The sequence below is a fragment of the Macaca thibetana genome, chromosome 10 (assembly GCF_024542745.1).
Source record: "Macaca thibetana thibetana isolate TM-01 chromosome 10, ASM2454274v1, whole genome shotgun sequence".
Taxonomy (NCBI): Eukaryota; Metazoa; Chordata; class Mammalia; order Primates; family Cercopithecidae; genus Macaca; species Macaca thibetana.
The window spans coordinates 77,305,476-77,330,147 of NC_065587.1; the positions used below are offsets into that span (position 1 = coordinate 77,305,476).

General features: G+C 37.6%; 1 protein-coding gene and 1 long non-coding RNA gene across 4 annotated transcripts in view; one reads left to right on the forward strand and one right to left on the reverse strand.

Annotated features, from left to right (window-relative positions):
• PLCB1 (phospholipase C beta 1) overlaps window positions 1–24,672 on the forward strand; it is a 741,541-nt gene that overhangs the window by 477,020 nt on the left and 239,849 nt on the right. For both annotated transcript variants that reach the window (XM_050807500.1, XM_050807501.1), the window contains exon 4: window positions 9,282–9,419. In XM_050807500.1, the coding sequence (XP_050663457.1) occupies window positions 9,282–9,419 (138 nt within the window). The remainder of the gene's footprint in view (window positions 1–9,281; window positions 9,420–24,672) is intronic.
• LOC126929056 (uncharacterized) lies at window positions 5,334–24,261 on the reverse strand. Of its 2 annotated transcripts, XR_007717056.1 has the most exons (4): window positions 24,059–24,261; window positions 20,000–20,142; window positions 14,247–14,323; window positions 5,334–5,438 (listed from the first exon to the last, which is right to left on the reverse strand). It is a non-coding gene; the product is annotated as an uncharacterized LOC126929056 (long non-coding RNA). The 2 variants fall into 2 exon arrangements; XR_007717055.1 differs by lacking the exon at window positions 5,334–5,438 and having other exon boundaries at window positions 14,012–14,323.

Genomic DNA, 24,672 nt, shown 5'->3' on the forward strand with positions numbered 1-24,672 from the left:
GTAAAATGAGCTAGGGAGGATTCCTTCTTTTTCTATTGATTGGAATGATTTCAAAAGGAATGGTACCAACTCCTCCTTGTACCTCTGGTAGAATTAGGCTGTGAATCCGTCTGGTCCTGGACTTTTTTTGGTTGGTAGGCTATTAATTATTGCCTCAATTTCAGAGCCTGCTATTGGTCTATTCAGGGATTCAACTTCTTCCTGGTTTAGTCTTGGGAGAGTGCAAGTGTCCAGGAAATTATCCAGTTCTTCTAGGTTTTCTAGTTTATTTGCGTAGAGGTGTTTATAGTATTATAAATATAGTAGAGGTGTTTATAGTATTATAACTCTGTATATATTATTTATAGTATTATAGTATTATAACTCTGATGGTAGTTTGTATTTCTGTGGGGTCAGTGGTGATATCCCCTTTATCATTTTTTATTGTGTCTATTTGATTCTTCTCTCTTTTCTTCTTTATTAGTCTTGCTAGCGGTCTGTCAATTTTGTTGATCTGTTTAAAAAACCAACTCCTGGATTCATTGATTTTTTGGAGCGTTTTTTGTGTCTCTATCTCCTTCAGTTCTGCTCTGATCTTAGTTATTTCTTGCCTTCTGCTAGCTTTTGAATGTGTTTGCTCTTGCTTCTCTAGTTCTTTTAATTGTGATATTAAGGTGTCAATTTTAGATCTTTCCTGCTTTCTTATGTGAGCATTTAGTGCTCTAAATTTCCCTCTTCACACTGCTTTAAATGTGTCCCAGAGATTCTGGTATGTTGTATCTTTGGTCTCATTGGTTTCAAAGAACATCCTTATTTCTACGTTCATTTCGTTATGTACCCAGTAGTCATTCAGGAGCAGGTTGTTCAGTTTCCATGTAGTTGAGCGGTTTTGATTGAGTTTCTTAGTCCTGAATTCTAGTTTGATAGCACTGTGGTCTGAGAGACAGTTTGTTATAATTTCTGTTCTTTTACATTTGCTGAGGAGTGCTTTACTTCCAACTATGTGGTCAATTTTGGAATAAGTGTGATGTGGTGCTGAGAAGAATGTATATTCTGTTGATGTGGGGTGGAGAGTTCTGTAGATGTCTATTAGGTCCTCTTGGTGCCGAGTTGAGTTCAATTCCTGGATATCCTTGTTAACTTTCTGCCTCGTTGATCTGTCTGATGTTGACAGTGGGGTGGTAAAGTCTCCCATTATTATTGTATGGGAGTTTAAGTCTCTTTGTAAGTCTCTAAGGACTTGCTTTATGAATCTGGGTGCTCCTGTATTGGGTTCATATATATTGAGGATAGTTAGCTCTTCCTGCTGAATTGATCCCTTTACCATTATGTAATGGCCTTATTTGTCTCTTTTGATCTTTGATGGTTTAGAGTCTGTTTTATCAGAGACTAGGATTGCAACCCCTGCTTTTTTTTGTTTTCCATTTGCTTGATAGATATTCCTCCATCCCTTTATTTTGAGCCTATGTGTGTCTCTGCATGTGAGATGGGTTTCCTGAATACAGCAAACTGATGGGTCTTGACTCTTTATCCAATTTGCCAGTCTGTGTCTTTTAATTGGACCAATTAGTCCATATACATTTAAGGTTAATATTGTTATGTGTGAACTTGATCCTGTCATTATGATGTTAGCTGGTTATTTTGCTTGCTAGTTGATGCAGTTTCTTCCTAGCATCGATGGACTTTACATTTTGACATGTTTTTGCAACGGCTGGTACCTGTTGTTCCTTTCCATGTTTAGTGCTTCCTTCAGGATCTCTTGTAGGGCAGGCCTGCTGATGACAAAATCTCTCAGCATTTGCTTGTCTGTAAAGGATTTTATTTCTCCTTCACTTATGAAACTTAGTTTGGCTGGATATGAAATTCTGGGTTGAAAATTCTTTTCTTTAAGAATGTTGAATATTGGCCCCCACTCTCTTCTGGCTTGGAGAGTTTCTGCTGAGAGATCTGCTGTTAGTCTGATGGGGTTCCCTTTGTGTGTAACCCGATCTTTCTCTCTGGCTGCCCTTAACATTTTTTCCTTCATTTCAACTTTGGTGAATCTGACAATTATATGTCTTGGAGTTGCTCTTCTCGAGGAGTATCTTTGTGGTATTCTCTGTATTTCCTGAATGTGAATGTTGGCCTCTCTTGCTAGGTTGGGGAAGTTCTCCTGGATGACATCCTGAAGAGTGTTTTCCAACTTGGTTCCATTTTCCCTGTCACTTTCAGGCACACCAATCAGACATAGATTTGGTCTTTTCACATAATCCCATATTTCTTGGAGGCTTTGTTCATTTCTTTTTACTCTTTTTCCTCTACACTTCACTTCTCGCTTCATTTCATTCATTTGATCCTCAATCACTGATACTCTTTCTTCCAGTTGATCGAGTTGGTTACTGAAGCTTGTGCATTTGTCACGTAGTTCTTGTGTTATGGTTTTCATCTCTATCAGTTCTTTTAATGTCTTCTCTGCATTGATTATTCTAGTTATCCATTCATCCATTCTTTTTTCAAAGTTTTTAATTTCTTTGCACTGGTTACATAGCTCCTCCTTTAGCTCTGAGAAGTTTGATCAACCGAAACCTTGTTCTCTCAACTCGTCAAAGTCATTCTCCATCCAGCTTTGTTCCGTTGCTGGCGATGAGCTGCGTTCCTTTGGAGGGGGAGATGTGCTTTGATTTTTTGAATTTCCAGCTTTTCTGCCCTGCTTTTCCCCCATCTTTGTGGTTTTATCTGCCTTTGGTCTTTGATGATGGTGACATACTGATGGGGTTTTGGTGTGGGTGTCCTTTCTGTTTGTTAGTTTTCCTTCTAACAGTCAGGACCCTCAGCTGTAGGTCTGTTGGAGTTTGCTTGAGGTCCACTCCAGACCCTGTTTGCCTGGGTATCAGCAGCGGATGCTGCAGAAGATAGAATATTGTTGAACAGCAAGTGTTGCTGTCTGATTCTTGCTCTGGAAGCTTTGTCTCAGGGGTGTACCCAGCCGTGTGAGGTGTGAGGTGTCAGTCTGTGCCTAGTGGGTGATGTCTCCCAGTTAGACTACTCAGGGGCCAGGGACCCACTTGACCAGGCAGTCTGTCCATTCTCAGATCTCAACCTCCGTGCTGGGAGATCCACTGCTCTCTTCAAAGCTGTCAGACAGGGGCATTTACCTCTGCCAAGGTTTCTGCTGCTTTTTGTTTAGCTATGCCCTGTTCCCAGAGAATCCATTGATATTCTATTGGTTCATGCACAGAGGTTGCCTAACGAAAGTTCCCATATAGTCCTGAGAATGTTTTCCGGCTATGGAAAAGCAAGGGAGTTATCACCCCAGGAATGACTGTCCACCAATGATGGATGAGACTGAACAGATAAATACTACAGTTTACAGGCTACTTAGGAACATCCTAAGATGTGTTCTTCATACTGTCTCCAAATGGCCCTAGTGTTTTGAGCCTCATTTGCCCAAAATAGTAAACCGCTAATTAACACAGTCTTTAAAGATCTTCTTCCCTTCTTGTCTTACTTCCCCACTCCTCACTGTGCTGTCTGCAGTCATCTCCAAAATAAATCACTTGTCCCCAGATCTTTGACTTGGGTTGGCTTCTGGGGCATCCAGACAAAGTTCCTGTCTGCCAAGCATGTGTATTGCAACCTGGGACACTATTAGGTTGGTGCAAAAGTAACTGGGGTTTTGCCATTACTTTTTGCACCAACCTAATAGCTCAGGCAATGCAAATTTTGAAAATAGGTAATAGCAGCATTTTCCCAGCTCTGAAGTTGTCTCTCCACATTCTGAGCCTAATTTTCTTGGTCCAAGGACTGTGGATACTTTATTTCAATCCTTTTTTCTGCTGCTTCTATGGTCAGCCTGCCTGAATGCCCTCCAGCAGCTGCTTATCTTTCCTTCCTTCCTAACTCTCAAAACTGCATTCAACCAGACCCTGAACTTGTTCCTGGGGCTGAGGAAAAACCTAGGATCCTATTTAGGGATGCTCCTTTAACTTTATTCATCTCTTCTCTGTGACCACTTCCAAGCACAACCAAACTTTTAGCTCTATGGGAACTCCAGGGAACTTTTAGCTTCTCTGTTTGTGAACCAGGAGAATATTATTCTGGATGATCACCTTGCTGTTTCTTCTAATTTTTATTTGTTTTAGACTTAAATAGTGTGTTCACTTTAGCTCAATCAATTCAAGCCTGACAGCTTCAAACCACTTTATTTTGGATGAAGATGCATGGCTAAGCTAACTATATTTTCTCTTCTTCATCAACAGATTTCTATACTTATACAGTGACTTTACAAATTCACCATTATTCCATCCCAAAGCAAATATAAACGCTTTTCTTATGGTAATACCATTGCAGGATAGGAAAGGGCAGTACTCCACCAACTTTTTTTTCTAGTATGTATCCATAGTTGCTTTTCTTTGACATAGTCAGTCTGTTCTCCTTCTACTCCCTCTAGTTAAAGAAATAACTAAAAAATATTTAAAGATTTTCCATCTGTTACTTGCAGGAAAAAAATACTTAAACAAGTAACATCCTCCAAGTCTTTTGCTGTATTTAGAAGAATATTCACAGCACCATATTTCAGAGTCATCATCAATGAGAATTGATAAGTGTTTCCTCTATAAAGGCTTGCTGGCTGTGTGAGCCACCTAAGCCACTGGTACACCCTGGTGAACAGAGTGACATCCTTCATCACATTCACATAGAAAAGAAAGAAACCTTGAAAATGAGAGGTGTGAGGATAAGCATTGATTCAAAGGGAATTTGTTAATCTGTGTTTTATTTTCTGAGATGCAAATGTTGAATTCAAGGGTTTGATGGGAAACCAGCCTGGACATAAATTTATATATTTCCTCTACAATGAAATTTGAATAAAGCATAGCAATTTGGCTCTGCCTTCAAAGAAAAGGTAGCTTTATCACTGTGAAGCTGAATCATATGAATCTCAGTTATGTGTAAGGAATCCATCTCTTTCATTTCCAACTGTTAGGTACTGATTGCTATTGGAAAGACTCTTATGTGCTTGATGATTGATAGGAATGGATTCGAGTTCCACCCATATAACTGTAATTCAGATTGAGAATATTGCATTAAGTGCTGGGAATCAAATTAACTTATACAAATCAATGGATAAGCCTAAAATCCAATAAAGATACATTTCATGAGTATGAAAAAAATGAGTAAGGTATATCTTCTACACCAAAAATGTTTCTGGTATCAAAAATAAAATCTAAAGGTCTTGAAGAGATGTTTTATTTTGTAGATACTTGGCATATAAATAAAATAACCTTTTTAAAAAGTGATATTAAAAAGTAAGAATTCAAACCAGCATTTAATTCTTTTTTAAAAAATTATCCTTTAGCCTGTGTTTATTCCTTCCATTAATTTTGAATATTTTAAATGGTATAATACAGTAACACGTGCTGTAATTGAGTCCTTGCTTCTTAGGTGTAGAACAGTCTTTACTTGTTTCAGTGGCCAATTACCTGAAAATGAGAATCATTAACATGAGCTTTATTTAACAAGAGCAAAACTCAACTTTCTTTGCAACAGACATGAAGTAATTTAATCACAAATCCTGATGATTGAGAGAAAATGAATTTACTTAGTCAGACAGTCTCTATTTGGTAGCACTTATGGGAACAGAAGTGATCTAGATTTAACTTTAAAAGTGGAATTCAATTATAGCTGCCAGGATTCTGAGTTGATCTGGTTAATTCCAGCCGTGAAGATACATCTAGGATATTCTCTGAAGAAAGGAGGCCTTGAGTGACAGCTTAGCAAAAATATGAAATTCCATGTTCACCTCACCTCTTACTTTTCTCTGAACTGTGTTCTTTAGTTTCCTCCAACAAAGAAATTGAACAGTTTTACAGAGTTATGGGTATGTTTTCTTTGTAAAATGTTTAATGAAGTTATATCAGTTGCAAGGATGGAAAAATATGTTGGAGTCTGGTAGTAACTCAAATAGGTAAATCCTTCTCTGGAAACTTCTTAGGAAGTTGAGTCTATGAGAAATACTCAGACATAAAACTCCTTGGTAAAATAGGTTTGGGAGATAAGATGGTTTACATGTAAGTTGTCTATCAGTTTTTGTTATTGTGGCTATTTTGATTTTGTTTGTTTTTGAAACATAGCCACCTATTTCCCAAGAACTGAGTATGTCATACTCTAGAAACAACCACTTTTTACACATCTGTTTTCATCAAATTCCTTCTACCTATAAAGCCCTCTAAAAACTTTGTGCATTTGAAGTTTGTCCTTCCAGACAATCCCCTCTTTGTGTATTCTCTGAAAGTCTGAAAACAAATGAGGACAACTTGAAGGTACAAGTGTCTTTCTCAGTCTACCCCTTGCGTATCAATATGCTCAACAAAGAGTTGCATTCAAAAATAGATAAGTTATTGAGTACAGGTCAAATAAAAGTGAACTTGTTTCTTAAAGGAGAATTCTAACATAATCAAGGTTAGTGTTGATAAAAATGAAATAAATGAAGAAAAGATACAGTTTTAAAAATAAAATGACCACTGGGGGAAAAGAAAGTAAAGCATAGTTTAAATCAATGTGTTCCATCACTGAAAAAGGACGTTAGTAAGAAACTTGGCTTATATATTTTCAGTTCTCTGTTTACATTCAGAACTATATGGTTTAAAAATATTGTGGTTCCTTCTGAGTAAATGTTTCTCAAATCTTCAAATGTTCCTTTGGTTCATACACAGTAACCTTTTTAAATTTTTTTCCCAAATGTTAACCATCCAGATGCAGAACCATGCAGTGAGTCCTCAAATACTTACCCCTCAGATTCAATCAGCAGCATCATTTTACCAGCCTGCTTCATCCACCTAATTCCAGACATCACTTCTAAATACTTCATTATAAATTTCTTTTTATATAAAGACTAATAATCTTTTAAAAGATATAAAACACCTGTAATCCCAGCACTTTGGGAGGCTGAGGTCGGTGCATTAGCTGAGGTCAGGAGTTTGAGACCAGCCTGGCCAACATGGAGAAACCCTGTCTCTACTAAAAATACAAAAATTAGCCAGGCATAGTGGCACACCCCTATAGTCCCAGCTACTTGGGAGGCTGAGGCAGGAGAATCGCTTGAACTTGGAAGGCGGAGGTTGCAGTGAGATCACACCACTGCACAGCAGCCTGAGCAACAGAGCAAGACCTCATCTCAAAAAAAAAAAAGAAAAAAGAAAAAAAGAAAAAAGAAAAAAAGAAAAGATATATAAGCAACAATTACTGGGAAAACTTTTCAAACAAATATTTCAGAAACAGTTGGTCATGTTTCTTATAAATTCTTAGTGGGAATCCCAGAAGCTCTTTTCCAAAATTGTTTTCTACTCTGAGCACCTACTCTGGGTGATCCTTCCTTGCCTTGAGTTCCTTTATCTTAAGGATGATTCAAGAGAATCCCTGACCCCCACACCTAGTGTCTGCAATTCTGAGAGGTGGCGATTTTAACCAATCATCTGTTTATCAAATTTTGAGCAAAAATGTCAAAATGAGCAACAACAACAACAACAACAACAAAAATGGACATGAGAATTAGGTAGTAAAATAGTGTAGACTGAACAAAAAATGCTTGGGGGAGAAAAAAGCCAAAGAATGAGTTGTGTGGCTATCACTGGAAGGAAAGAAAGGGTCCAATGTATAGATCCAATTCATTTCCAAATATTTTCCCACTAAAGATTGTGGAGGTAAATATATTGATGGACTCCGTAATCACTGATTTAAAACTTGTGATTTATAATTACAAGTTTCAGGTGATTTCTAAGAATGCTTTTTCTCTTCTGAGTATACCAAAAAGAACCCCACAAAATGACAATTACTGATATGTTTTCTCTTTGAACTTTGTCTCAATGGTGTTCAAAAACTTTGATGCAATTAATCAGTTCATAAAATACCTTGTTATCAAGTTTAATTGCCTTCACAAAACAGTCATTCTTCCCGAACATTCTCCTTTAATCTCTCATTAATGGTAGAGTGCTAAATGTTTCCCTTTTTTCTATTATTGTTTATTTAATAAAACTTTTGATAAAACCTCTCCTTTTCTGGGTCATGCAAATTGATGTTTTTGTGGTAGCATTTGATCTTTCTAGGAGGCTTGATGTACTTGATAAGCTTTCAACTTGTTCGTGAAAGTGAGATTTCAGTTATGTTAGGCAGAGCTTTGAAATGGGGTTTTCTTTCTTCATAACTTTCCTGAAAATGTGACTCTTCATGCGACCAAACAGAGAACGTTTTATTAACTAAAGAGAGAATTAATGGCACCAAGTAAAGTAACTCAGCTGAAAAGGTTTTGTTTGTTTTCTTTCTTGGTTGTGTGTGGTTTTTGTTTTTTTGTTTTTTAAACATTTACTATTTCTTCATAAGGATGATGTATATCAAAACCTCCAAAAAGAGGTCAGAATAGCCAGTCTAAGTAATCAGTACCGCTTGGCCCAGTATTTAGCTAAATAAATAAGAATGTAAGTGTATTTCTGTCTCAGAAGCTGGCCAGCAAATTTGCTAAGTGATTGATTTGATGCTTATTTTCTGCATGGACTTCTCATTTCCTTCAGGGCCTGTCCTATGGGAGGAAATCAGTTCAGTCAAGCTGACTAAGCCCTATTTTACGTTTGAAATTTTGGAAAACTTTGAGCTTTGAATTTTTGGAAAACTCCCTTTCCCAGCAGGAATATATCTCCAAAGGATTTCCATTTATCATGACCCAAAGAATGCAACTTGCTCTGAAAAGACTGCAGAAGTTCCATATGTCCAAATCCCAGTACATTCCAAGGACAGAAGTGAAATCAACATATGCATGGCAGGCACCACGGTTTTGCTCACACTAATTCTGGGTCTTTTTGCATCAGTATTCAGTGTTGGAGCAAGTCCACACAGAGAGCCAGGGCTGTGTTTCTTCCCTAGCCCTACGTAGGCACTGTCATATTTTAATTTCAGAATAACCACCTTCTTTGTCTTAGTGCATTCAGGAATTGAGGAAAAGAATCGAGATTTTTCATTTCAATACACAATTTCTGGGATGATTGGAGGAAATAGAGAACCATGGCACATAAAAATGTGTGATAAGATCGCAGAAAGAGCACTTAACTAAAGGCTATAGTCTTGAGCCAGAAATTGTCTCTCCACTACTCTGGGCAAGTTGCTTCATCTTTCTAGGTCGTTTGTGGGATGGGAGCCTTAAACTCCTACAATTCTCTAGTGAGAATAAAAGCAACTTTGTTTTGAAATCATTCTAACTCAACAGAAGTTGAAGTTATGCTGTCACGTTGGAATCTCTAGTTATAGACTAATTATTTTCAACATTTATTGTCCAGGACCCCAAATTACGTGAACTTTTGGATGTGGGGAACATCGGGCGCCTGGAGCAGCGCATGATCACGGTGGTGTATGGGCCTGACCTCGTGAACATCTCCCATTTGAATCTCGTGGCTTTCCAAGAAGAAGTGGCCAAGGTATGGTGGATGGAAACTGCTAAAGCTTATCATCATGATCTGAATGCTTGAGCTATCATACTAATGCCTGCAAAAGACTGAATTTTTGTTATATTTAGCATGTGTTAAAACTTCACCTAAAAATAATTCAGCTGCCAAGTATAAGTGCAATTAAAACACTTCCAAATAATGGCATCGACTTAAGAATTATAGAGATTTTTTTCATTAAGAATAAGCCGGCCGGGCGCGGTGGCTCACGCCAATAATCCCAGCCCATTGGGAGGCCAAGGTGGACAGATCGCTTGAGGTCAGGAGTTCGAGATGAGCCTGGCCAACATGGTGAAACCCCTGTCTCTACTAAAAATACAAAATTAGCCAGGCGTGGTGGCAAGCACCTGTAATCCCAGCTACTTGGGAGGCTAAGGCAGGAGAATTGTTTGAACCCAGGAGGTGGAGGCTACAGTGAGTCAAGGTTGCACCACTGCACTCCAGTCTGGGTGACAGAGTGTGGCTCCATCTCCAAAAAAAAAAAAAAAAAAAAAAGTTTAAGGTATTTGATGCAGTTTCTTTGCATAACAAAATACAAATAAAACCACATTCTATTTCATCTAAACACTTTCTCCCAAGTCATTCTCTCTTAGCCTCATCCCTATGCTGCTTCTAAGTCCATCTCATTTCCAGCTCTCTCCTAGGGAACAGACATCTTCAGCCCTTTTTAAACTTCTTAATCCCTGGGCAGCACCTAGTCCACCATAATCCATGTAGTAGTTACTCAGTTAACATGTAGAAGAATGAAAAAATAACACTTTAAAACAAAAACTTTAAATAATAATGAAAATAATACTTAAATAAGAACAAATAATATTTATTCAATTGTGGACTAGAAAGATAAATTACATATAGCCTACCCATTGAGGTGCTGCTATTCCACTAGGAGCGAGCCTTTCAGATACTTACAAAAATAGCTAGAAAGCAGGTGTAATACAGCAAACAAGAAGCTGTGAACATCTGGGACCCCTGGATTCAAGTGCAATGCTTTCTCTAGAAATGTCCAATTGTCATTGAAAGAATACTGAAATGAGCATATTTTAAAAAGAACTTTCTTTTTCCATTTTTATAGTTTATAAAATACTAGTGATAGTCCTTCTCCTTCATATAACTTCTTTCAAGAGTTGAGAATATGAATCTAAGAATACTTTGAGCCTGTGTATAATATATATGCCTTACAGAGCTTGTCATGTCATGCCTCACAGCTACAGGGTCACTTCATGTCTGTGGGCATTGTCTGAATATTGCGATCTACAGTTTTTTAACCCTCAGTGCTCTGATGATTTTCTGAGCTACACCAGATATGCTGGCCTGCTTTCTTTTCTTTCTTTCTTTCTTTCTTTCTTTCTCTTTCTTTCTCTTTCTTTCTTTCTTTCTTTCTTTCTTTCTTTCTTTCTTTCTTTCTTTCTTTCTTTCTTTCTTCCTTTCTTCCTTTCTTTCTTTCTTCCTTCCTTCCTTCCTTCCTTCCTTCCTTCCTTCCTTCCTTCCTTCCTTCCTTCCTTCCTTTCTTCCTTTCTTCCTTTCTTCCTTTCTTTCTCTTTCTCTCTCTTTCCCTCTCTCTCTCTCTTTCTTTCTCTTTTTTTTGACAGAGTCTCACTCTGTTGCCAGGTTGAAGTGCAGGTAGTGGCGTGATCTTGGCTCACTTCAACCTCCACCTCCCGGGTTCAAGCCTACACGCACATGCCACCATGCCCAGCTAATTTCTGTAGTTTTAGTAGAGATGGAGTTTCACCATATTGAACCAGGATGGTTTCAATTGGCCTGGTTTCTATGTCATTAGTGATTATTGGCAGGGGTTTATTTCTAACACTTATGTAATATTGACTTTAATTCTTATAATGGGATGCACAAAATGCCAACTAGTTTTAATATTCTAAGGTTTTTAGAAACTATGCTTTCCAAGTATTTTATAAACAGAATCAACTTTCTCTCTTTAAGAGCCAAGTTACTCATTTATTTCTATAGTATCATTTATACTTGGAGAGATTTCAGTTCAATGAACATTGTCTATGTGACATATACTTTATTTCCCTGCATATGAATAGATGGATAAATGAGTACAGAAAAAAACAGATTCTAAATGTTTGCAAAATATTTTTAAAATATCTTTCCCCAAATGAACTATATTCCTTTTTTAAAAAGTGACCAATTTATGGGATGCACTAAATCTCATTTAAAAGCATGCAATAAATGGCAGTGGCTTTCAGGGAAGCTTTTGCTAAGAGTGAATATATTTATATTACACATCAATCTGCATATCTTAAGTTGCATTAAGCCTTTGTGCAGTCCTATCTAAAATATAGTTAATTTCCTCCTCTCTGTGGGTTCCTACCCACTAATTTTCCTTAGGGATTTTTATCTCCAATCCTTGTAATATTCCTCATCAGGAGTGTATCTGCAGAGATTTTCCCAGGGGCTACTTGATGTTCCCGGTATAATTAATGAAGCTATGGAGAATACTTTGCCTTCCCTGGCTGTGATGTTCTGTAGAGTATTTCCCCCTGCCCCACTGAAACTGCTCAGCCAGAAACTTAAGATTTGCAAGTACTACTGTTACCTTGGAGCATCAGGTATCAGTCACCTAGGGAGCCTGTTAAAACACACATTGTTGGGCCCCAGCCCCAGCAGGTCTGGGATGGAGCCTGAGCATCTGCATTTCTAACTGGTCCCCAGGTGATGCTAATGCTGCTGGTCCAGGCACCACACTTTGACAATCTCTTCCTTAAAGAAGCTTGGGCACAGTATTGCCAGATCTTGAATTTTCTTCTAAAAGGAGTTGCAGAATCCATGAAAGATGTTAAATATTGGCAACAGTTGTTTAAAAACACTATGCGAACCAAAAAAACACAAGTATGGTCTGAGTAAGACTTGGGGGCTTCCATAGGCAGCTTTTGTTCTAGATTCACATTAAGAAAATTATTGTGCTAAATAAAACCTCAGGTCCTGACCACTGAATACAATGGGGAAAGCACGTAACATTATCTTGCAGAGCAGAATCAGCACTCTCCACCACATTTGTTCATTCTCTAACTTCCAAACCATTCCTAGAGCCCTCTGGGTGCTTAAGAAATGTGACCTTTTAAGACAACATTTTTCAATAGACAGAGAACCCTCTGCCCCCTTAATGGTCATTGTGGACATTTTTCAGAAGTTTTATAATAGGTTACTTTTTTTGTGACTTAGATTGTATCCTATTCTTAACCACAGCATCTCTCATCCCTTATAAAGGAAAGAGGTACAGAATAATATAAAAGAAAATCTTTTGGATGTCTCCAGATTCCATTTTTAAACACGTAACTTGAAAATTAAAGAATAAGGGAGACAAATCATGCCTTTGGGCCAAATTTAAAAGTCAAGAAGAATACAATCGTTACACAATGTTCTACAAGTTTACCTTACAACACTCAACCCATTAATTCAACAAATGCAAACCAAGCAAATGAGAATTTACTGCTGGAGGAGACAAATATGGGTTTTTTTTTTCTTGCTGAAAAAAGTAAGACTTTGTTGCAAATAAAATATGTTGCCCTTAAAGGCCATAATTTTGGCTCTTCTTGAGAAGGAACTAAATGGGACAGAACTCATATCCACGAGTTCTGAAATTCTGGCCCTAGGAAGGAACACAGTAAAGGGGAGAGAGCCCTAGAGAAGATGTCTATAAATCAGAAATGTTAGCATTAATCTTCTGCCAAATGGATATGAGCCTTCAAGTCCTTTGACAGTTTGGGTACATTCTTCATCTATAAAATGAAGAACTTGGATTCATTCACTCATTTATTCAACAACATTTTGTTAAGCCTTCTGCAATGTACCAAGTTCTATTCTAGATGCCGGGGGTAAAGCAGTGAAGAAAACAGATAAAGACCCTTGCTGAAGTGGAGCATACATTCTAGGTGGGAGACACAATGAGTAAAATAAAGAAGTCAGTCACGCAGTGTATTAGGAAGAGATAGTGATATTGACAAAAATGAGGTAGAGATGGACAGTGCAGTGGAAGAGGGCATTAAATAGGGTGGTCAGTGCAGCCATCTCTGGGAGGTGAAACTTAAGCAAAGACTGGAAGGAGGTGAGGGAGCAAGTCAGGAGGATGTCTGGAGAGACAACACTGCACTTGCACTACAGCCCTGCGGCAAAAGATAGTCTGGTGTACTTTAGGAACAGCAAAGGCCAAGTATGACAGCAGCTAGGTAAGCAAGATTGAGGGAAGGAATAGCAGAGGGAACTGAGGAGGCAATTGCAATTGATTTTGCTGTAGGGTGGCATAGGCTTTGGAAGGACTTTGGCTTTTACTGTGAGTGAGATGGAAGCCATGAGAGGGTTTCAGCTGAGTATAGATGTGATTTGACTTAACATTTAATCAATAATGAACTGCGTGGCAGAGGGGAAATAACGGAAGCAAGCAGATTCATTACCAAACAACTGAAATATTTAGGTGAGTTGCTAGTGACTTAGACCAATGTGGAATGTGGAGGAAATAAAAAGGAATCGAAATTTGCATGTATGTATACACATACACACGCGCGCACGCACACACACGTATATTATAAAGGAGGAAGTGACAGCATATGTTTATGAATTTTATGTTGCATGTGAAAGAAAGATGCATGGAATCAAAGATGATGTTAAAGTTTTGGCCCAAGAGGCAAAGATAGAAATATCATTTACTGACATAGGGAAAATATAAAATAGAGTATAATTTTTTGTTTAGGAATATATAGCAGAAGTTCAGTTTTGGTCATGTTCAGTTCACGTAAATTTGGGGGTCATTGGGTGTTTGATTGTATTAAAAAGTCATCATACTTTTTAATGAAGCTGGATGAGATCAGCCAGGAAGTGACTGTAGATAGAGGAGACATCCAAGGGCTGAATCATTGACACTCTAACATAAAAGGAAAGAATCAGAAAAACGGAAGCTGAGAGGAGGCAGCCAGTTAACACCACGCTCATGGGAACTGAGCCAGATTATTTAATGTTTTATTGAAATGTAGCATACACAGAAAAGTGCACAGTTTCTTACTCTATACCCTGATGGAGTTTTGGAAAAGGAATATATCCACCTAATCAACATCCAGATCAAGAAACACAGCATAACCAGCACCCTAGATATCCACCCTACCTACTTACTTCTATATTGGCAGTTAACATTATAGATTAGTCTTACCTGTTTTTAAAATATCTGTAAATGAAATAATACAATAAAATCTTTTTGGTCTGACTTCTATTATTCAACATTATATTATGAGATTTAAGAGATTCTTCTATATTTTCTGTGTGATTGTAGTTTGTCCATTCTCTTTGCTAAGTAGTAGTCAGTAATTTACTTACAGTTGGTAGACATTCAGGTAGTTGTGAGTTTAGGACTGCTATAAATAACGATGCTACAAACATCTGCCTTTCTGAGAGCTGGATATTGGAGTGTAATGACTGGTCATAGATCTTTATGTGTGCTGCTTTGATAGATACTGTCATTTTCTCAAACTTGTTGAGCCATTTTGATTTTTGAATATTATTTCACACATAGAAGAAAAATTTAGCAGAGGATCTCTGTACATTAAATTATTACATTTTGAAGTAGCTGTCACAGAAGAAATGCGCTCTCTGAAAATATGTTCTATAATCTGAACATTAGTCTTTAGTGTTTGTAATTTTAGATTCTTCCCCCTCTGTAGTTGTGAGTTTCTTGGAGAGTCTAATTCACTTATCTCAAGGGTATGAGTATGATTTTCTGGAAGTTTTCATTAACTTCATCTGTATCAGTTTCTTGTGCACAATCTAAATAACACACCTGCTCTCTGAATTTCCTAACTAGCTCTCACATCTCTTTCCTGCTCCCCCTTCTTCCTGCTGTCTTGTTAAGCCCTTGTCAGGTCTAATGTACAATCATTACCTACCTATTTCCTGAAATTCTCTCACACTTTGCTCTACAAATCTGCCTGCTCAGCTGCATAAGAATGGCCTTTTAAAAAAATAAACTCATTCCTGATCATATTTTAAATCATTTTCATTCTCTGTTGCCTGCAAAATGAAGTTTCTGTGCATTTAGTGAACAAATATTTATTGAGGGCCTAGTATGTGCCAAGCATCTCACTGGGCACCGAGGGTTTATCAGTGACTAAACATAGCCCCTACCCTCAGGTACTGATGGTTCACCGCTTTGACTGTTGCACTGTTCTGCTCCAGCAGTTCCTAACTATTTGTGATTCTTCTGCCTTTACAATTTTAATAGTAATGCCTTTATAATATGGTCATTTCCTACACTGCCTTTCTCTCTTTTGTCCACCAAGAAAAGTCCTAGGCCTCCCGAGGCACTCAGTATCAACTCAGTTCATCCATCTCTCGCTCCATCTTATGACTTCCATGAATAGCCCACTGTTCTTTCGTCTGTTGTTCTGTGAACCTTGAACATATTTTCAATTAGTTGTTATACTGTAATTATCAATCAGTGTGTCTGATAACCTATCCTGTATTTGTGAGCTGATGAAAGTCAAAAACAATAGTTTAGTCTGTTTTGTATTCCCAGGATCTAGCTTAGTGCTTGGCTCAATAAATGTGGGAGGTGTGAGAAAGGAAAGGATGGGAAAGGAAAGGAAGGAAAGGGGAAGGAGAAGGGAAAGGAAAAGGAAAAGGAGAGGCTTTTGAATTCTTGAAAATAAGTGATAGGTCACGTAAAATCTAAGAGTCATAATGGCTTTTAACATCATGTGCTCCAATCTTTTCATTTAGAGTTGGGAGAAATTAAGGCCCCCTAGCAAATTGGTTGCTCCAGGCTTTTCCCAGAATAATTCTCTCTCCAGCTTGTCAGGATTCTCAGTAGGAGGACCCAGGTGCCATTCATTATGATGGCTTCCATTTTCCTAATCTTTTTTTTCCCAAAGCTAACCTTATTCCCACTCAGAGTTACTGTGACTGTCACTTCCTTACCCAGAAGTTGCTCCACACTTTCTTAAGCAAATGAAAATAACTTCTATTTACCAAATAGTTGACACCTTTCAGGCCAAGGAAATGAGAGAAGATGTCACAGAGAGGGGAATTTCTTTTAAGCAAAAGACATTATAGTCTATGAAATGAAGTTGGGAAATAGAAAAGAAAGAGGGGCAAGTGAAGGGGTCTGCTAAGGCCACCTCCAGGCCATTCATCAAAAACTTCAGGAATTTTCCGGGGCCTATCATGGGGAGGGGGGAGGGGGGAGGGATTGCATTGGGAGTTATACCTGATGTAAATGACGAGTTGATGGGTGCAGCACACCAACATGGCACAAGTATACATATGTAACAAACCTGCACGTTATGCACATGTACCCTACAACTTAAAGTATAATAATAATAAATAAATTAAAAAAAAAAAAAAAGAATTGCTCTAAAATAATAGTATTAGCTATTTAAAAGTGACCTCAAGAGACGTGAGATTCTTATATTTATTTTTATCCTGGGAGCATATGCATTGAGGTAAGAGTTTTCAAACACTTGCGTATATTCTGTACAAAATGTACACTTTATCTCATTTCTATTTTGAATTTCAAACCAATTTATGATGAGTAAGCAGCAGTAGCTGTAAGTTTGACTTTAAATGATGAAAAATCGTTAAGAAAAGAAAAGATGATGCCATAAATTGTGTTCAGCAATTTGTTTTGGGACATAATGGAAAACTGTGCATGACTTCCTTACGAGTAGAACACATGTGCCAAAAAGATCACTGTTTACAAACATGAAAAGTTAGATCCACAAGTTATTGTGTTTTGTGAGATCCTCATTACCTGCTATTCCTGACCTTATTATATTTTTTAAAAAATGCCTGTGTCGTCTTAGGCTATTCCTCCACCCAATCATAAAAAGGACAAAGTTCTTACTATGTCAATTCATTGCACTATTAGTCTTGGAATTTTATAGTGGTAGGTGTCCTTTGTTGGAGAATGAGATTTACTCTACATTCTACACTTTTTGGATATGTGTCAGGCAAATGAAGGATGAACAACTTAAACTTTTGTATTGTGAAAACATCATCTATCTGGAACATTTGTTTAAAAGCTCATAAGTCAAAAGAAAGACATTCATATTGAAAAGATTTTTATTTAAAAAAAAAAAAAAGGCAACTGGATTTCAGTCTCTCCCTTACACTCACAGAAGCAGCAGCAATTGCTATTCTGGTGATTGTGGAAGAAAGCACCCCTGCCTTCTGTCTCCTGGGTGTCTTTTCTGCATTTGCTAAGCAAGAGCTTTTTTGGATCCAGACAGTGTTCAGTGGTGCCCACATAAAAGCAATTAATGTCAAACTGAAGGGAAAATGTCAACCCTGAGTCACAGAAATGATTGTGATTTCAGACTGTGTGCTACTGTTAGTACAAACCCACCTCTCCCCAGAAAAAGAAAACAGAAATCTGCATCAGCAATAGTATCTCTTCTTTCCTTCCATCCACTCCATTGCACAGAGACAAGCTACTCTTCCGCGTACCTCTGTCTGCCTGGCTTCTGATGCCTGGCAGCTAAGTAAGCCCTGATTGCATTACCTGTGTGCCTAGCGTGGAAGCAGGAACACGGGTACCACAAAAAAAATCACCATAACTTTTCGGAAGGAAGAAGAGTTCTAAGAAAATCTGGCTTCCTTGATTAAATTTCTACCTCCACATATAAAATATTGGGGATGGCAGGGGAATATTGACATACTTTGAGAGAGGCAGGTTGATCTGTTTCACCTTTCACCTTGATATTGGTTGCCATCTTTAGTAGTTAAGCCAAATAATGCCCAATGAATAAGCTGGCACTACGAATTAAAAACACTTTTTGAAAATACCATGCTAATAATTTTCCTAATGACTATATTATAATTTTCATTCATTCAACAAGTATTTACAGGCATAATCAGCCAATGAAAAGGAGAAACCAGAAGAGGGAAATTAAGGAAGTTATTACAAGAAAACATCTGAGAGCTAAACAAAAGTACTGGTCTTAAAGTCTAAATAGCAAGTATAGGAATGGAGTAGTTTCAGGTAATCAGTAGGAAACTAGAAGATGACAGATAAATGAAAAAGACTTAATTTTTTTCTCTCCAAAAGAAAGTTAAGGTAGAGGGGTGGGGATAAATGTACCAGAAATGTATTATCCAAATATCAACCATGCTAAAACATGTAAGAGTTTCAACAACTGAAGAAAGAACTTAAAAAGATCCATATATACTTGTTATTAGGAATGTCCCTTTGGAGAGCCATGTGGGTTACGGTGTTAGAACTAAAACAAATAATCTGATATATTCTAATATATGGCCCAGCAGAAAACTATAGTTGCAATTTCATACTCATGTAAATTTTTATTGGACTTGTTTTAAACTTTCAGAATCAATTTATATGCAAATAAAGTCATAATTATGAATGCTGAACAAAGATAAAAACTGACAATTTAAAAGTGAGTTTAAGCTAACAAGAGTTAGAAGTAAAAGGAATGGCAGGTAAATGTCCTCCTGTCACAGAGGAGCCAAGGGATACTATTTTTAATGAATGGATCAAGAGAGTTTGAGTATGTTGCTTGAGTGTTTAGAGGTGACAGGGAGGAGCGCGCATGAGTGATAGAACTCTAACACAAGCAAGGAGAAAGGGCAGGTGAGAGATGGAGTCAAAGATTTAAAGCCTCCTCAATCAGAGCAGGATATTATAGTCGAATTCTAAAATCAGTCAAGAAAAAGCATTACACGCGCGTGCACACACACACACATGAAAAAAGCATCACACACACATATATATATAAATAGAAATATGTAAGTAAACCCCAGAAATTTAAGAACAGAAATGCTGAAAATAGTTGTTAAGAAACAGAACTAGGACATAGAAGTGATCATTGCCTTTCCAACCCCTCTGAACAACTTTTAAGAAACTCTGTCTCTGTTTCATTGATAAATAATAGTTTTTTAGGTTACTATCATTTAACAAGCATATGTTACACCTGTCACTGGTCTAACATGAATTACCCCAATTCTCCCAAAAGTCCTATGAAATAAGTTCTATTATTACCTCCATTTTATAAGACATATGAATATTGGAGGACAAATTTTAAAAGACTTGTCCAACATGATTCTGTCACTCAGGACTTGCATTTGGCCTGGACTAACAGAAAACCAAATCAAACAATAGCTGAGACAAATTAAGGATTTTTAATTTGTGTTTTGTTCGGTTTTGCTTTTCTTTTCTTTTTTTTGTCATGTAGCCGGAAGCCTGTCATGGGTGCCACTGGCTGGGGTGGGCATTGTGGGTGGTAAGAGAATTTACCAAGACAGTAATAGGTAAAGAAAGGCAGATTTATTAGAGAAAGTATGAAGATATGTTGCAAAGGTGCAATGGACAGCACAGCAGAGAAGGAGCTGTCTGCAAAGAGGCAGGGATTGAAGGGAAGTTTCATAGGGTCATGATGGAGGGGCTATGTGCAGAATGAGGTCATGCTGCTGGAGTTACTGGGAGTACGTGCTGAAGGAGATATTTGGGAACAGAATGTTGTGCCAGCGGCTTGTCTGTGATTAGCCATCTCAGATTGTTCTCCCCAACCTAGGGCGCTTTCCTCAATGTTGCTTACTTATCTTATTAGGACTCCACAGGTGGTCTCTGGCACTGATTCAGGAGCTCAGGGATAACAAGGCTGAGTGAGGGCCCTGTGATTCTCGTGGCCTTTTTCTCATAGATCGAGATGACTCTGTGGCTCTATTCCATTTACGTTCCCTACAGTAAAAGAAAAAGAGCACCTATATCAGGAAACACATTTTCCCAGAACCCTCCAGCAGGCACCTGCTTACGTGTGATTTGCCATGTGGCACATGGTGGTCATCCAGCTGCTAAGGACATTGGAAAATGGATATATTTTTTCAGTTGGACATATTGTTGGCGTGAGTACTGTTGGGTCTCTGTTAGGCAAGACGGATAAAATATATATTAGATAGCATTTAGCAGAAGGTCCCAGCTAGAAAATAGTAGAATGGTGTTCTGAAATCCAATAAATTATATTCATAATAAGCTAGAAAAAGGATCTGCAATATGAAAGTCAGGAAGAGCCATTAAATAAACTGATATCAATATTTTACTTTTAAATTAGAAGACAAGAAAAAAAAAACTGTGTTTAAGAGTCACTATTCCATGGCCTTCACAGGCAGCAAGAATGATCAAAGATGGAACAATCAAGGCCAAAGGCAAAGAATCATTCTCATAGCAGAGGAAGAACTAACAGGATTGAGTTACCAAAGGTCAAATACCCTCTTCATTTGAAGAGAAGAATCTAGCTTGCAACAAGGTTTAAAATAAAGTTGTAAGGTATGATTAAGGTAATTTAAAACAAATTTATTTCCAAATGAGAAAATTATATTTCAGCAGAATTCTGTCATTAAATTATAAGTTAATGAGGAACTACCTGTGCCTAGTGCACTAATCAGTTTTCAAGTAATGCAGTTTTAGTTTTGTCAAACTGATTTCATAATAAGCAGATAAGCAGCATGCTTAATGGCCAAGAAATTGCGATTGCTCCCCTTTTTCTGTTTCACATACATCTTACTAAGGAAATTAGCAGTGTTTTTTTTTTTAAAAAAAATCCTTTTTTATGTGATCTTTTCAAATGGAATTATTTCTGTAGTGAACAACAATATCAATTATTATTAAAGACCCTACTTACATTTATTGTCTGTGGTACACAGCACTGAGGCAGATACAACCAAGGTAATAATTAACACTGAGGCTGCTAGGATTCAAAGGCATAATAGCAAGTGTTTTCATAAGAGTGACATGAGACTGTTGGAAGAATCTTTTCAGGAATGTGGTGGATTGACATGAAATCCACAGAAATGAAACTTTGGGGGTTCCGTATATGAGCACACAATTAGCATTTTCTCAGTTGTACAAATGAACAATGACTTAGGAAACTAGCAGGAGGGAAGGGAGGAGGTCTCCCCAGTGGATGCTAAGAATACACCTGAGACTCCCAGTGATACAACTGTAATCGTCTCATTGTGAAAAACTTCAACAGAAACAAATATCTCTCCGTTCTTCTACTCTGTGCCATGGACGTTGCTCTTTGGGGGAGTTTTAATTTTTCCTGTTGAAGAATTCGCTTTAAGTTCGTTTTCATTTTATTTCGCCACGTTAAACTTTTCCCATTTGGCAGAGGAATGTCAAGAGGACTAGGACATGCTAGAACTGACAGCCTGGACTCTTCCTTAGACGATCAGGATACCATTTAGCACAACAGTGCTTCACTTATCTGAAAAAAAGATGCTTGAGCAACAGTTCTTCAGAATACAGCCCAAAACATCAACCAAAGCATAAGTATGTCTACCTAGCCAACATAGATGCCCAAACCCTTACACAAAAGCTTCTGTACTTTATTAATCAGAGAACTTGCTAGTCCCATGTTATATCTAGGACTCCTAATGTTTGCCAACTATTCCAATATAGTTCATGTTACAACAGAAATGCATAAAGCCAGTATCACAAGCCCTCTAGCCAAAAATGGTTATTGAAACTTATAACAATAGAGGAGATATAAAAACTAATTTTAAAAGACATAAATTATAAAGCATGGAAGTCAGTTGCTTTCATTTACACATTCATTTATGCAGTCAACTCAGTGATTATGAATCTATTACCAATTTTATAAAAAGAATGCGAGGCAGAACTATGAGATCCCACGTAAGTTATGAAACAACACACACCCTTTCCTTCTGTCTGCTTTCCCACAGGGCTCCTACGTAATGGGCGTATGCCATGTTTGCTATACTCTCCCCTCTTCTGGTCACTGCTTCTTTCCCAGATCCAATTACTCTGTTGTCATGGACAATGCTAGGTTCTTACCTGATTGATTGTTCAAGAGGTAGACCAAACAGACCTTTCCCAGCATTCTTGTTATTGAAAATGAAGGAATTAGCCAGACCTTCTCTGGTGGTGAAAGACACCATATGTGACAACTCTTGGTGAAGTTGGTGGCCCAGGGGAAGAACCCGTCAGTAGGGAAAAGAAAAATGCCCTCAGGAAGAGAGCAGCGTAATGGCAATGAAGAAAGCCCGTGTGCCTTCAATCTCCAAATTCCTGATGATCGTGTATTATAAATGCATTCTTTGACTGCAGTTTATCTAGTTTTTCCTTCAATTACAGGAAACGACACAGTGCCCTTAATACTTTCTCCTATTTCTTAAGTTAGAGTATTGCTTTTGTCAACTGTAGCCTAAAGATATTTGAATAACATTATCTGAAAGTAATTATGCACCTTTCCTTGATTTGAGCAATGTTATTATGCTAGTTGTCCTAATCATGACAATATTGAGTCCTAATATGTTTCCTAGCTTTTAGTTTATTTGGGGTATTTTCATAATTATGTATGATTGGCAATCATTTCTTTTTGAGTATAAGATAAAAACAAGAACACTTTGACCATGATATAAGATCTTCACTGCTACCTAACACAGAAAAACTGTACCAGAATTTTTTCCAAAATTCTAGATGTTCAGTATAGTATGATAAGTGCAGTGAGTTATCAGATAGTCCTTTCTGATTTTAACAAAAGGCTTTCCAGCTCATGTACCATCTTTCACCATGAAAAGATTCTTCACTGCGTCACTAAGACAAATGCTCAGCAGGATGAATTCTAATGCATGCCAGTAGTGAGAGAAATGTATTCAGCCAGGTGAGGCAACGCTGGCTGAGTCACACAATGTTCCTCCTTACGCACGTCACACACCACCACCCCCTTATGAGTAGAGGTAATCAGAATGACACCATTATCAATGACAGCAATAGGAGTTTGCCAATAAATAAAAAATAAACATAAAACACTAAAACATAGTTAGGACCTTTACATGTCTCACCAATATTAAAATATCTTGTTTTAAATTATTATATATCCCAGGAACTTTTAAATATTAATTCAATAGAGGACAAGATAAACAGTGAAACACAGATAATTTTTAGGGCAATGAAACTACTCTATGTAGTTAAATCTCCCCAACTCTTTCTAATGCTGTACCTATTTCTGGTGTGAAACTAGCCCCTGGTAAACATACAAAACTATATCTTGCCCTCAATTATAGATACTTTTCCCCATGCAGAAAGTTGGCAGGGAGCTAGAAGTGTCTAAAGCTTGGCCATGAGCCTACAAAATATTATACCAGAAACACATTTTTGAAACCAGTAGTTATTATTCTTAGTTTAAAATTATCTATTTTGAGGAAAATTGATTTTTAATTTGTTAGATAGTTATTGTGAAATGCTCTTCTGTGTCTGCATAAAGCTTGGTGAGCAATAATTTTGCTTCTGTCTTGCAGCTATTCTGTACTGTCTTTTTAAGTCCTCTGCCAACACACAGAGTTCAAAGTCTCAGTATTTCTCACCTGGACTACTGGACTGTTACAGCTTCCTACCTGAGTTACTTTTCTTTGGATTCTCAGCCTCAAATCCATCCTTGACCTGGCTGCCAGATAATCTGTCTGATATGCAGCCTAGCCCCGGTATCACATTTTTTTACCAATTTATCTCCAAACACTTAAATGCTCTTTATCCTCTGACCACAACTCTACTTTGTTGTTGCTACCCCCTCTCTCTTTTCTAATTCCTATTAGACTACTTTTTGTTTGCTCTAACTCCTGCCATGTTAGCTCACCTCTGGTTCTTTTCCCAGTTTTCTCTGCTCAGGATTCCCTCTTTTCTTCCCGATCACTCTATGTTCCCTGCTCCTCCAGTTCCATCTCGAATGTTACTGTATTATGTGACAGCATATTATCAGTGCCTTAAGTCAGGAAGCAAAAAACAAAAGACAAATCAAACAAAAGTAGAAATAACAAAAAAACAGGTGTCAAAGCAATCAAACTAAAAGACATTATTTCATTGAAGAGGGAGCCGAGTTAACTACAACAATATCAGATGATGACCTAGCTCTTGTGTCATCTTCTCTTGGAGAATTTTCTAGGGGTTTGGGCCCAGAATGTGTTGCGTGTTCCAAATAATCACCCAGAATGGAACTTCTATATTTGTTTGTAGACTTGCTCTTTTCCATTATCTCGGAAGCCTAGTGAGATCATTGCTTTGTGGTATGAGGTAGGGATTAAGATTAGGAGAGTAGTGAGACATTGACAGTGTTGGGAGAAGGGAGAATACTGCATATTGTGTGGCATTGTGATTGACTGGTATAGAGAATTTCTAGAACTGTAGTTAACAGTTAAAGATATCAGGTATAGCTGCTTTGGCATGAATAGTAGAGCAGGAAGATTATGTTTG